The 12,539-nt window shown below is 40.4% G+C and overlaps 1 protein-coding gene across 45 annotated transcripts in view; it reads right to left on the bottom strand.

Annotated features, from left to right (window-relative positions):
• The window catches only part of ANK3 (ankyrin 3), a 357,522-nt gene that overhangs the window by 117,232 nt on the left and 227,751 nt on the right, over positions 1-12,539 (bottom strand). For all 45 annotated transcript variants that reach the window (XM_065067824.1, XM_065067822.1, XM_065067826.1 and 42 more), the window contains one exon: positions 5,274-5,372. In XM_065067824.1, the coding sequence (XP_064923896.1) occupies positions 5,274-5,372 (99 nt within the window). The remainder of the gene's footprint in view (positions 1-5,273; positions 5,373-12,539) is intronic.

A 12,539-nucleotide genomic window follows, 5' to 3' on the forward strand; every position in this document is an offset into this window, starting at 1 on the left:
TTGGAAGACAGCTCATTTATCTGGAGAGATTTTTTTTTGTGGTATGCTAAAAGGACACCATCTATTTGCTTGACTTGGTTAATTGCTATCTGGCACTGAAAATCACAAAGAAATGTGCAGAGGCAATCTGAAACACAGGTCACAGAAAGATTTTGTTTAAAAAAAACCCCAGAATCCTAGATTAAAAGAGACTGCTCTGAACTCAGCAAGACTTCATTGACTTTCTCAGGAGATTTCCTAGTTGCTTACTGTTCATATAGATTCTACTATGTGAAGCGTAAAATATATTACATGTATTAGGAAGAAAACTTGCTTTAATATGATAGTCTGCAATGGCTCAGAAAAACCATTACAAACGATTATGACAATAATCTGCAGATTAAGGAGTCTGTAAGTATGCACTGACATGATAAATCATATCATCTGTATTATCTATCCCTCCAGAGAGTCTAAGAGCAGCTCCAGAAAAGCCAGGAGGACAATAGGCAGAGTTCTGCTTAGGCACAAGCTTCCCATAGTGTTGCACACTAATCTCTGGGGCTGCTGCTCTTTCTTTATAATTTATTCCAAACACACACACATATCTCCAAAATAAAGGAGATCTAAGCATTTTTTCCGGTCCCTGTTGAGACTTGGACAGCTGTATAGCTCTCTGACCTTGTTACACTGAGGTCACAACTGGCTTGAGGTTATCAGATGACAGTGCAGGCAGCTGAGCCTCCCTGCTGCAGCATGTTTTGTCCTGCCACCACGCCTGGCTCTAAGAGACCCCTGAGCAGCACAGGTAAGCTTGAACCAGCCTCCCTGTGCTACCCAGCTACCCCTTCCCTGTCAATGCCCACCCAGGTTTTCCCTCACACAACAGGTTCTTCTGGGCTGTACCCCAAATCCATGGCAGCCTTGGTACCACATCAGTGAGCACCAGCTTCTAACCCAGTCTATGAGTGATGAAGTTAAGCACAACACACAATAAAACCTTTACTGTGATGCAAATATTTAGCAAGATCTTATCAGATTGAGGCAAATCCCAGAGCCTGTCCATGGCCTTGGCAGGAGCGTGCCAGGCGCTCTGCTCCCCGGAGCCGCAGGCAGAAGCTGTGATCCGCAGGGGAGCAATTACTGCTGCCTCCAGAGTTCATCATCCCCATTGCTGCTTGCTGGGTCCCTGAGCTTGTGCTTCAGCCCAGCCGGGCTCTGCATCTCGCGGTCCCTCTGTGCTCTAAGTCTCCTGAATTCTTCACTTCACTGGCACCACTGCAAAGTGCCCCTTCGTACAATAGGGTAACAAATGAAGTTTGCTCTGCCTACACACACAAAATGCACTTGCAGTGCCAAGACAATGTTATTCGTGTGGTTATCTTATGTGTTAATACATGTGGTTTTTCTGGAGCAGCTTATGTATGATCTGATGTATCTTAAAAGAGCATATCCCACATGTTTTATGCAGATAAGACTGCTGATCTGTTATTTAGCTGCAAAATCAGTAGAATGAAGATTATAAATACTTACTGTTAATCCAGTCTAAATCGTGCTTTCTGTCTGCTTCACACACAAATTCACTTTAGCATATACAGTATTAGACAGCCAAAGCAAATCAAGCTAATTTAATCAACCTCTCTAATTAAACTTATTTTAAAAGTTATTTTCTGGAAGATAAAGAAAAATAATTAGGGCAATATTCAGCAAACATTTTACATGAGACAGAGACAGGTCTCTGCTTAGAATGCTAGTTAAAAACCTGAACAATAAAAGCTACCCTGGATGGACAAAAGTAACACATAGTTCTTGAGGAGTACCCTTAAGAATTCATTACAAAGCCCCAAGCTGCTAAACATCTCACACAAAAAAAGGACAGAGGGAAGATAAACAGCTGGTTAAAATAAACAATGCACTATAAGCATGAACTAAAAGGAAAAATAAAAAAATGATGGCTTAGCATCAAAATAGTTGTAAGATCATTTTTGGAAATAATCTCATATGCTCACACGTCATCCGAACCTCTCAGTTTGCAGGTGTGCAAATACTTACGGTGCTCATCAAATCCTGGTCCTACTGAATACAGAGAAATAGGGAGCCTATAGATGACTTCTACAATAATTTACACAGGATAAGGGTTTAGCCCTTCACATTAACCTTTTGTGCAGTACTTCAGCACTGCAGTTTCCAGGACCATCTGCCAGCAGCAAACGCAAATGCTCTTGAAAATGACTAAGAAATAATTACCCCAACTTATTAAACACTCAGGAAAGGCTTTATATAAATTTTTCTAGAAAATGTTTGTGAAAAATAAAAGTAGACATTACATGGAAAATATTTCCAGTACCCCATGCAGAGAATGGATTGCAGGAATAAATCTCAAAACAACCGCTGAATAGCTAAACCTGTAACATCTAACAGAGTAGTGAATCCTGCCCCTGTTAGTGTTTGGTCAACAGCACAAACCAGTATCTTCTGCATACTCATTTAAAGGTGAATTAAGGATCTGAAAAATTAGAAACAGAGGTGAAGGAAGTTCTGCCTCTGAGCAAAAGAAACAAGCAATTTTCAAGAAATTTGGCCATTCATATGGGTCAATTCACCTTTAAGGAGGTATTTTATGTTCCATAACCAACATTTGCATTAAATAATATCACGGTATCCAAGATAAAAACTATTTTAACCAAATAAAAAAATTTCTACCCATATCTTATTCACTAGAATTCTGCTCTTTAAAACCACTAAAAAAAATGAAAAGAAAAAAGAGAGAGAGAGAGAGAGAGAGAGAGAGAGATAGAGAGAGAGAGAGAGGGCTTTTACGCTTATGAATCTGGTAATAGAAGCCTCATTTATTTTCATGTTCAAAACCCATCTGTGTATCAAGTTGTGTGTGTGTTCAGCACCCACACCCGCCCCTCGCAGAACACCACAAGACTGGGCTCGGACTGGGCATCCAGCTGATTGATGGGCATGATTTGGTATACGTATCAGAAAAGACAGCTTTGCCTACTCTTTGCCTTTCTATACATTCAGTAGAGGTGATGTTTTTGCAAAAGTATATGACTGAAGCTTTTCTCATCCTGCATTTTCATATGGCCATCCTATGCCTGGGACATTAAAAAAAGAATGATCTTTAAAAAAGTGAAATGACTGCGAAGTTGACATACTTCAACTGTTCTGCCTCAGAATACAACAGTGGGTCAGGCAGGAATAACAAGAGAGATTAAGCAGCAACATGTGTTGTAACAGCTCACAGCAATTAATCTTAGCTATTGAATATGAGAACTACGCAGACACTCCTGAAACACTGTCCTTTTTTCATCTAACGCTGCATTAGCCTCAGCTTTCTATTGCTTCTCCTATTGATTTGGAAATCCTTCCTGATCTCTGCCAGAGATACTCTTCCTTTCTCTCCATCATGCAGCTGTCTGCTCGGTGCAGCGAGTCTCCTCAGCAGAGCCACACCGCCCAGACCGCAGGCTGGTGAAGCCTTGCCAGGGTGAGTCAGTGCCGTCGGGGGCAAAACTTGCACTTAGTCACTAACTGCTGGAAAATGATGGCTCTGGTAACGCCGGAGAAGGGCAACGATGAGTGACACATGTACAGCACAAGCAGGAGAAGTAGTGCAAATCCCTACTGGTTCATAGGGAGGATGGGTGTTTGGGGAAACAGGCAGTCTCCAGGGAAGCCAGAAAAAACAAACCACCACTTTGGGAACAGCACTCATCCGTTGCCTTTTGCCTCGCTGGGAAGCCCTGCCAGACTCAGGAGCTGTTAATGCTCCTGCTCTCTTCCTGCATCCTGTTTCCACCCCAGACTGTATTTTTAGTTACATAAGTTATCCTAATGTCTGACTCTGGAGCCTGTGATACAGAAAATGAAGCAGATCATGAATTTTCATAACCAAAAAAAGAGAACAAGCTGGACTCCAACTATTTAAAGTAGAGGTCCCCAACTTTTTGGCTGCAGTGGGCCATATAAATTCTTGCAGAGAGGAAGCAAATAGTCCCTTGCCATGTCCCTTTCTCCCTGCTCTGACCAAACACTCATCTATCACGTCACCAAAATGCGGCCCACTCAGCCTGGCAGCCCCCATGTAGCATGTAGGAGGCTGGTATTTCAGTCAAGAAATTATACCCACTGTTCACATTATCCATGAAAAGTCATCTCTTCCACATTCCCCCAATTAGAAAAACCAGAAACACTTTACAAAGAAATCATGAGCGACTGCTAAAGGTAAAATGGAAGAAGAACTAAAGAAAAACAAGTGGAGAGAATGAAGACAATACAAATTGACCCAGTTTCTGAATTACCTACAGAAATAAAAAATACAAATGTACATCAACAAGCACTGCAGGAAATCTCAGAGACTGCTAAAACATTGGAAAACCAAACAGAAACTTGAGGATACAGTAATAACTGCAGCAAAAAAAGATTCTTAGGTTAGACATTTGTTTTGTTTAGAATGATTCACGTGGAAATGATACAGAATAATTAAAAATGGAAGGTGGGCAAGTTATATGCTAATATTCAAGAAAATGACAATTGTCAAAAAGTTACAGGTGCAGCTCCAGAAGGTTACCTCATGTGCACAGGAGCATATTGCAAAGACTGCTGTAAAAGTCCACAGTCCCACCAGTTCCAGGTTTAGTTACAAACATTTGAACTTTTTCATTCCGGAATGCCACTGTGGATACCCCTGACCAGGTTTGATTGGGTTTTAACCACAGTGGTTAGATAAAACTATATGCATTGAGCTTTTCAGTCACTCAGTAAGTTGTGTCAGGTGTTGACATGATGGGAACTGTCACTACACCTGGCACATTTGCTGACAAATCCGTCAGCAGCCACCACCCAGTCAGAGCCTGAGCTGCACGAGACTCATCAGCAACATCTTGTCCTGCGACGCTGCCGTATGGATAGTGAAAGGCAAACACACACTGCAGTTCAAAGTCACTCTTTTAGCATTCCAATTCTGAAATAACTTAATTGAATTCTTGTCTTTCAGTATTTTGCTGTACATTCACCTCTACCCCCAAGTAGCTAGAAGCAGCTCCTAATTAAAAGCTTTACAGAGAACATGGAGAATTGTTGGTTCTGGGCTTACCAGACATGGTGTTTCACACACTGCTTTAAGAGATATAAATTGTTAGCATCCTACTGCAACAATTTCATAAAAGAGAAATGCAGTGCATCTACGGTAGACTGCCAGCAAGACGAACAATTTAAGCTGTAAAGCAACTAATGGGTCAGAGGCAAGAATCCCACACAGTCACAGCATTTGCATTTAAGCTTACCCTTGTTTTGGCATCAATTTTAGCTCCTCGATCAAGCAGGAGTTTGACCATATTTGCATTTCCCCTCTTCGATGCAACATGCAATGGTGTGATATCATTCTGTGAAGAACAAAACATGAAAGTAAAAATCCATATATCTTTCTTTCATCAACTCCACGATCAGTTTGCTCACAGAATAAATTATGCCCAATTTGCTAAAGTATAACATGGTTTTGTTTCCCTGGGAAAGCAAAGGGAAGCTGTGTCTATCCACCTATGTGACTTACTGGCCTGATAGCTTGACATATGTATGATGAAGACCAACAATCAAGTTGTAGTTGTAGTTATAAGAAGACATGATTGTGCCTCAGTTCTTGGCTTTCATATAATAGTGAAATTTATGCAATTTTACTGACTAAGCCCTAGCAATTTAAATCAGTTGTGGTTGTCTCTGAGCATGTAACAACAAGGATTCACACCTCACAATTTCATTGACCTTGCAGGAGCCGTGCAAAATAATAAAACCATTACATCTGTAAATCTGCTTCAAAAGCAACAAAACACAATGCTATTTATTTATGAACATTCTCAGTAAACTCCAAAAGCCTCTTAGGCACCTTCGTTTCAGTTACATGGCTAATTTTGTCCATGGAAATTGTTCCTCTAACGGACGTAACGCTGTACTTCAGGTAAGACTGTAAGTACACGTATGTGCTCCCTGCGCGGTGCCAGGCAGCCCCGCCGCACACAGCCAGGCTGCACATCCAGGGCAGTTACATAACCCCAGCGTGCGCACACACGCGCTTTTTTAACAAGATGTGGCTAGGACGTTTCTTCATGCTCTGGTGAATCCTTTATCTTATGGTGTATGAAAGCCACATCCTGTATATACTTGATCATATGGAGCCAAGTAAGAATAAAAGGATTTAAATAGAGCATGCAGCTACTGTAGGAAGACAAATAGAATTTTAAAGAACATGTTTCTGTGTATTCAGGGGTGGCACAAACAGCTGGCTGCGTAAAACCAGCTTCCCTGTGACTGAACAGAAAGCGGTAAATTTTAGTGAGCATGTGTGCTATGGCTGACTGAATCAGAAAGGCACACATCACCTTGAATAGCTGGAGAGTGGTTACAGGTGTCTTGCCTGGCCAACAGATCATTTACTAGTGCTTCCTCTAAACCACACGTGAGCGGAGTGGTAGAAAACCAGCACTGAAAAAAAAATCCCCTCTCAGATGTGACAAGCTGACTCAGAGCTTAATAATAATGCTGAGTACCTAATCCAGTATGGTACACTTTCATTTACACACAATTTTACTATGAAGCTAATGCACAGCTACTAGATAGTACTATTTAATACTATCACAGTGGCAAAATACGTTTTAGCAAGATGAAACGACAGAACTTCTTTCCTCAATATTAATGACCATCAGAGCAGCAAAGCGACTACTATTCTAGGGTGGCTTTTCATTTATTTAAAAAATGTAGTAAAAAAAAAAAAATGGATGATTAACATATTTTTTTTAAAAAGTATATTATACATAGTCCTTCTAGGGATGTAAAGATATGTAATTGCTTAACTTGTAATTTGTGAGTTGGTTTTGAAAGAAGAGTAATATCTACTTGACTCAGAGTTGACACTGGATATAATTTGGTGTCACTATATTACTGTATCAGCCACAAAGAGGACAGAATAAAAAGAGGGAAAACACAACTATAAGAAGATATTTTTTGCTTTTCTTCTCTTCCCAGAAGGAAAGATGTTACTGAGGTCAGAGGGGGAGAGAGAGATCAATATTACTCTCCTGAGAAAAAACAGTCAAGGAAATAATTTTCATGTCTTCAAGTAAAGGGTGCTGTGGGTAATTTAGGCTGAAGGACCACCTTTTTCTGCTTGCTGGGGTTGATGGGCAAAGTCCAATAGAACTTAGTGCCCTGTTAATACATTACTGCTAATAATCTACTGTATCGTACACAGACTAAAAGAAATGCCTTTTCCAAGGATCAAGAAGAAATGACGGAGGAAGGGACAGCTTTACAAAAGGTAGGAAAAATACCCATTAGAAGCCTGGTTCTCATTCATCTTGACACCAATCTGAAACAATCCAGTGCAGCAAAAGGGAGGGTATAATTACATAAGAACTCACACTTTGCCAGTCAAGTCATTCAAAGCTCCTGTTGCTTTAAATGAAGAAGACCTGGTTCTAGAGTGGATGAATGAGCACTGACAGATATGCACCTCAACTCCCGAAGATGTGACTTCCACTCAGTACTTTTGATTTAAGTCACACCGTTTGCTTACAACAGGTAGAATCCATTTTCACAGTCAAAAAGGAGCCCTGTTCAAATGACCTTCATATTTCTGGCTAGTACTGAAACTATCAGAACGTGTTCCCTGTGCAGTTGTCCCCCAGCCTCTGACAGGGGCAAGCAGAGTGGCTGGGAATGTGGGGAAATCCTCCAGCACCTAAAAAGGACTGAGCTCACTTCAGCAAGCTGGAGAGCTAGCAGCCCATCTTTCATCCATTTGATCACCTGTCTTTATGAAAAATATATAAATTTAACATCTCTAGGATCTTGAAACCTTGAGTTACAGTTTCAGTTACCCTGAAATAAAGAATTGAGCAGGAGGAATCAAGCAAATGAAACTCTACAGGCCCAGTGAAATATCTGTCTTTATGGATGATCAAACTCAGCTCCTTTTTTTCCTGGGAAAAGAGCACTGTGGCATTCACTCTCTGGGAAGGAGGATGCAGTTTTCGTTCTATTCTACGAAACTGTTCAGACAGTTCCTAAAAATAATTAAGAAACAAAGAAGAAAAAACATGTTTAGCCTTATTCAGCCCTAACAGCTCAGAGAACACTTGGGGGAAGTAAAGAGGGAAAAAAGAGAAAGGGCAGGTCTCTATTCAGATTTCAATTTTGCCATTTAGCTATTTGAGATTTTACTGGCAGACAACAATATAAGGTAATAATTCTGCTGGCTGCAAGTTCTGACTCCAGAACAGATAAAGAGATGCACTATGTGAATGCTTGAATAATTGCACACTGAACTTTAGGGCAAGCGGATTGTCTTTGGTCATTATTATGTTATGCCAAAGCTTCAAGAATTATACCTAGATGTATCACATGTATGGCCCCTTCCCATCTCTCATTTGACAATTAAGAAAGTGAACTGAGAAGTGAATAAACCTCAGACACCATCATTTATGTTTCTGATGACAAAAGGCAAAGCAAGCAACTCAAAATTGAGTTGTTTGTATTTGTCACAAGAAACTAGAGATTAAAGAAAAAAAAAGCTTCATAATATGTGCAGCTTGAGTGTAGGTTATTAACACTAAAACTGTGGTATCAGCAAACAATATAGCCACCAAATGCAAGGTTCTGAATTCTTCAGAGAATCAACAGCATCTGCTGTCTTTTCATTCTATTTTTATCTGTTTGATCTTCTATAAATTTCTCTCTTTGTTCTTAAGATAGAAGAGTAAATCAGGAAACTTTTGAAGATGTTTTCCTGCAGTAAAAAGCTGAAATGTCTTCAAAACGCTGCCATTAAAAGAAGCGGTTAAGATCTAGGATGTCTGTTTTTCTTGCCCTCGCTGTTGAGATATCAAATGCTGGATAATATCTCAGGTAGAGCCTGTGACATGGAGATCTGACCTGTCATTCAACTAGAGAGTTAACAAATTCTATAGGCAACGTAAAACATAACTGGTGAGAACAGTAACCTAAAACTATGCCATAAACGCTCATAGGATTATGAACTAGCACTTAGCCTTTCCTCTCCCCCTTGGCAGATTTCCTGGAGTATATGACATGAAAACTGAAACTGTATATAGCTCAAAGTGTGACAGATTAGATGCAGGCAGTTGTTTTCTATACCTCACAACATTGTGGATGGCTGATTTCTCCTTATCTCTCTCCCTCGCCTGCTGCAGCCATCACCCTCTCATACAGGGCCCTGTGCCTTTCATCAGAGTCTCACAACATCCAGAAATACGATGAGTGAAGAGTAACCTGCTTTTCCATTCAGTGGCTTTTGCTTGTGCCTGCTCTGAGAAAGCACTAAACCCTTTCAGCTGATTGTTTCTATCTACAGCTTGACAAGAAAATTAAAAAAAACTTGGAGTTGTGCTGTGTCAAGCAATAAGCCACCTACATTTCCCATCTGAAATGAGATCAGGTCCTCTCTGACACATGGTGTTATCCATCACAGTTCCCCACAGTAGTCAGAATTACTCCATACTGTTGCACATTAGCAGCACAAATGGTTAGGAATTCAGAAAAAAAGTAGGGAAAAAACTTAAAATTGAGAGAGTGCAAGCACAGTATGTCTTGTAGATTTATTTTAATGTATTTAGAAAATGAAGAATTCCCCCTGCTTTCTGGTATGATATGCTGTCCTACGGGATCTCCTCTTTCTCCCGTCAAACTGTCTGAGTTTACAAGCATAAGGATGCTCATAAAAGGAAATATTTGCTCTTATAGTATCATGCTGAGCTCTGAACCATAGCTTTAAAGAAAAAAAAAAGCTTACAAGAAAATGGTAAAGCTCTCGTAGGCACACGCTACATTGTTTTAAATGCTGATTGACTGGCAGATCACGTAGGGACTGTGAAAACCCATTGACAGCATCTTTGGGACTACAGAGAGCTTATATCCACCTCTTCCCAACCCTTCAGTGGAATGTAGTTTTACTCACAAAAATTTTATGACTTAATCTTTGATTTAAAAAAACAAACAAACAAACAAACAAAAAAAAAAAAAAAAAACACAAGACAAAACAGTTTCTTACTAAAATGCCAAAATGTTCAGATTAATTTGGAATTTAGTAAGATTGTCCCTCTCGCTTCTCAAGTAAGAGCAGACTCTGGGAAGAGCTCACTATTGACAAAGAATGTGTGAATAAAGTAGAAGCTGAAAATAACCAAGCTGCTAAAGCAGAAATTTCCTGTACAGTCTGGAAAATCCCTCCATCATTAGGGGTTCTTAGGGAAAGAGCATAATGTTCATTGCTGGTTGTCATATACTAGAACTGTCATGAACAATGCTGCATGGATATTACCACTATTACCCATACGCTATGTACCATGTATGGGAAGATCATCATATACAATGTGTTGATGTACCTGCACAATTGTATATGAAAACACTCTATATTCTCTCCTTCTATATTTTTTCTGCAGTTCAGAACTGGAAGTACAACACAGCCAAATCTCTGCAGAGAAAAGTCTTATATTCTAGTAGCAGTTACAGTGTTTACTGAGACTTGTTTATGACTTTCAGAAATTAAAGAAATTATAGGTACAAACACACAATCAGATACTTTCCAGGAAACCTTACAACAGTGCATATTTTTTCAGCTTTTTTCTTCTCTAGTTAATGAAGGTCTTATATTGTTCTAATTTAGTTCTTGAGTGCTTATATACTGATCTTTCTCCAGGCTTAAATGGATAAAATGACTCCTAGAAGAAAAGGAGGAAGAGTATAGCAAGTTATGGCAAACTACCACTAGGGAAACAAAAATACGTTCCTTTCTTATGTTACTGTCACTTACATATTGCCTGCTCTTTTTGATGGGCTAATGGTGTTCCGCTCCTTAGCCTCAGGGTCATCATTAATGCATGTTGTCCTCACACCACCCTCTCAAAATTACTAAATCCTTTCTCAACCTTCCAGTAAGCAAACTTTCTGCAGGCAAAACTCAATCCCAGCAGAACAGAATAAGGAGTGCTGTGTATCAGGAAGGCTGTTCACAGGGTTGGATGCAGTTTTATGGCACAGTGACTACCTCTTGTTTGTTTTGGCAAGAAAAATATGTGGAGAGGTCATCTTCATGTAGAGGATTTCCCTTGATACCTCAATCTTCTGACTTGTTCAAATATGGAGTGGATGCGGGAGTCACAGAGATTTCTTTTAGCTGCTGCTCTGGAAACTACAGAGAACAATTTCTTTCTTCCTTTCTAACCACTGTGCTCCCCAAAGGCAGGTGGAGCTTCAGAGGCATTTCCTCACTTGGGCTAGACAGATCTCTCCACTGGAAGATAATCTCAGACAGAAGAATGATTTCTGAAGACTCTGTGAACCCCCAAAAGATAATGTTTTCCTAACTATAATTCCCAGAAAATACAGTTCATTCAAAGCACCTTCCTCACCTCCCTGCTCTGCATAGCAGCCTTGGAGAAACACCACTTTGCACTTCCTTGTTGCTGAATTAGCACAGGGCAGTCTGGACATGCATCTCCGTCACAGCTGGCTGGGAATTGCAGCAGCTGGAACCATCTGCCCTTCCTGCGCACTGCTCCTGGGGACAGCCCAGCAAGACCTGAAGGGGAAAGGGCAGCCACTCTGCAAAGGGCTGATTTATAGCAAAAGAGCTTTCTTGCACAGGGTACAATGGGTATAATCAGACTGCTAATGAAGCTGGTTTTTCATTCCTTCTAATGACTGTCAGTTGTTTTAGCATACTTCTGGATACACTTTTCCAAGTCCTTAGATATTAAAGTGCAAGGCAGTCTGGAGCAAATTTGAAGGGAGCAGTAGAGATAAAGGAGAAGAAATCCTGTCCCTTTCCTCCAGCACCCACCCATCCTCAGGACGAGGATGACCTGATTTTGGTAAAGGAAGCCAAGTCCACGGCACAAAGCCCCTGCAACAGCACCCAGCTCCAGAAGCAACAGCCAGGCTGGGAGCACAGCAGTTTTCACTAAGCATATGGTTATTGTATGCCAACAACAGATCTCCTGAACAGAAAGTCTGGAACAGGAGAGCCCACCTCATGGACTCCACTCCGCCTTACTAATCACTAGGCTGGTAATTCCAGAAGATGGGAAGTAGATATCAAAATTATTAAAACTCTAGGTAACACATCAGATACAGTTTGATTCTAAAGCACAAGTGGGTGATAAGCAATATTTTTCTTAAAATAACAGCAATTTTTCCTGTTGAAAATTTGATAAAATAGATTGGCTCAAAGGTCTTTGGCCTTTTTTCAGTTTGTAACCAGAATTTATCTACACCTCTCCAGCATTTGGTGCCATTGCTAGCTAAAAGAACAGTGCCTGGAATTGTTGCAATCCTTCAAAGCTCAGGCAGCGGCTGCACTTACATGTTTACCTAAGAAAGGAGACTGACTTTGCCCTCAGTTACCCTTTATTCTCTTCTTTTACTTCTTTAGTCCATACGTGATTGCCACCCAGTTAAGCAAGAGGAAAATATATGGTGATTCAATGAAAGGATTTCTTTAGCTTTGATGGGTTTCAGAGAAGCATAACCACACACGTGAA

The sequence above is a fragment of the Columba livia genome, chromosome 6, assembly GCF_036013475.1.
Source record: "Columba livia isolate bColLiv1 breed racing homer chromosome 6, bColLiv1.pat.W.v2, whole genome shotgun sequence".
Classification (NCBI taxonomy): Eukaryota; Metazoa; Chordata; class Aves; order Columbiformes; family Columbidae; genus Columba; species Columba livia.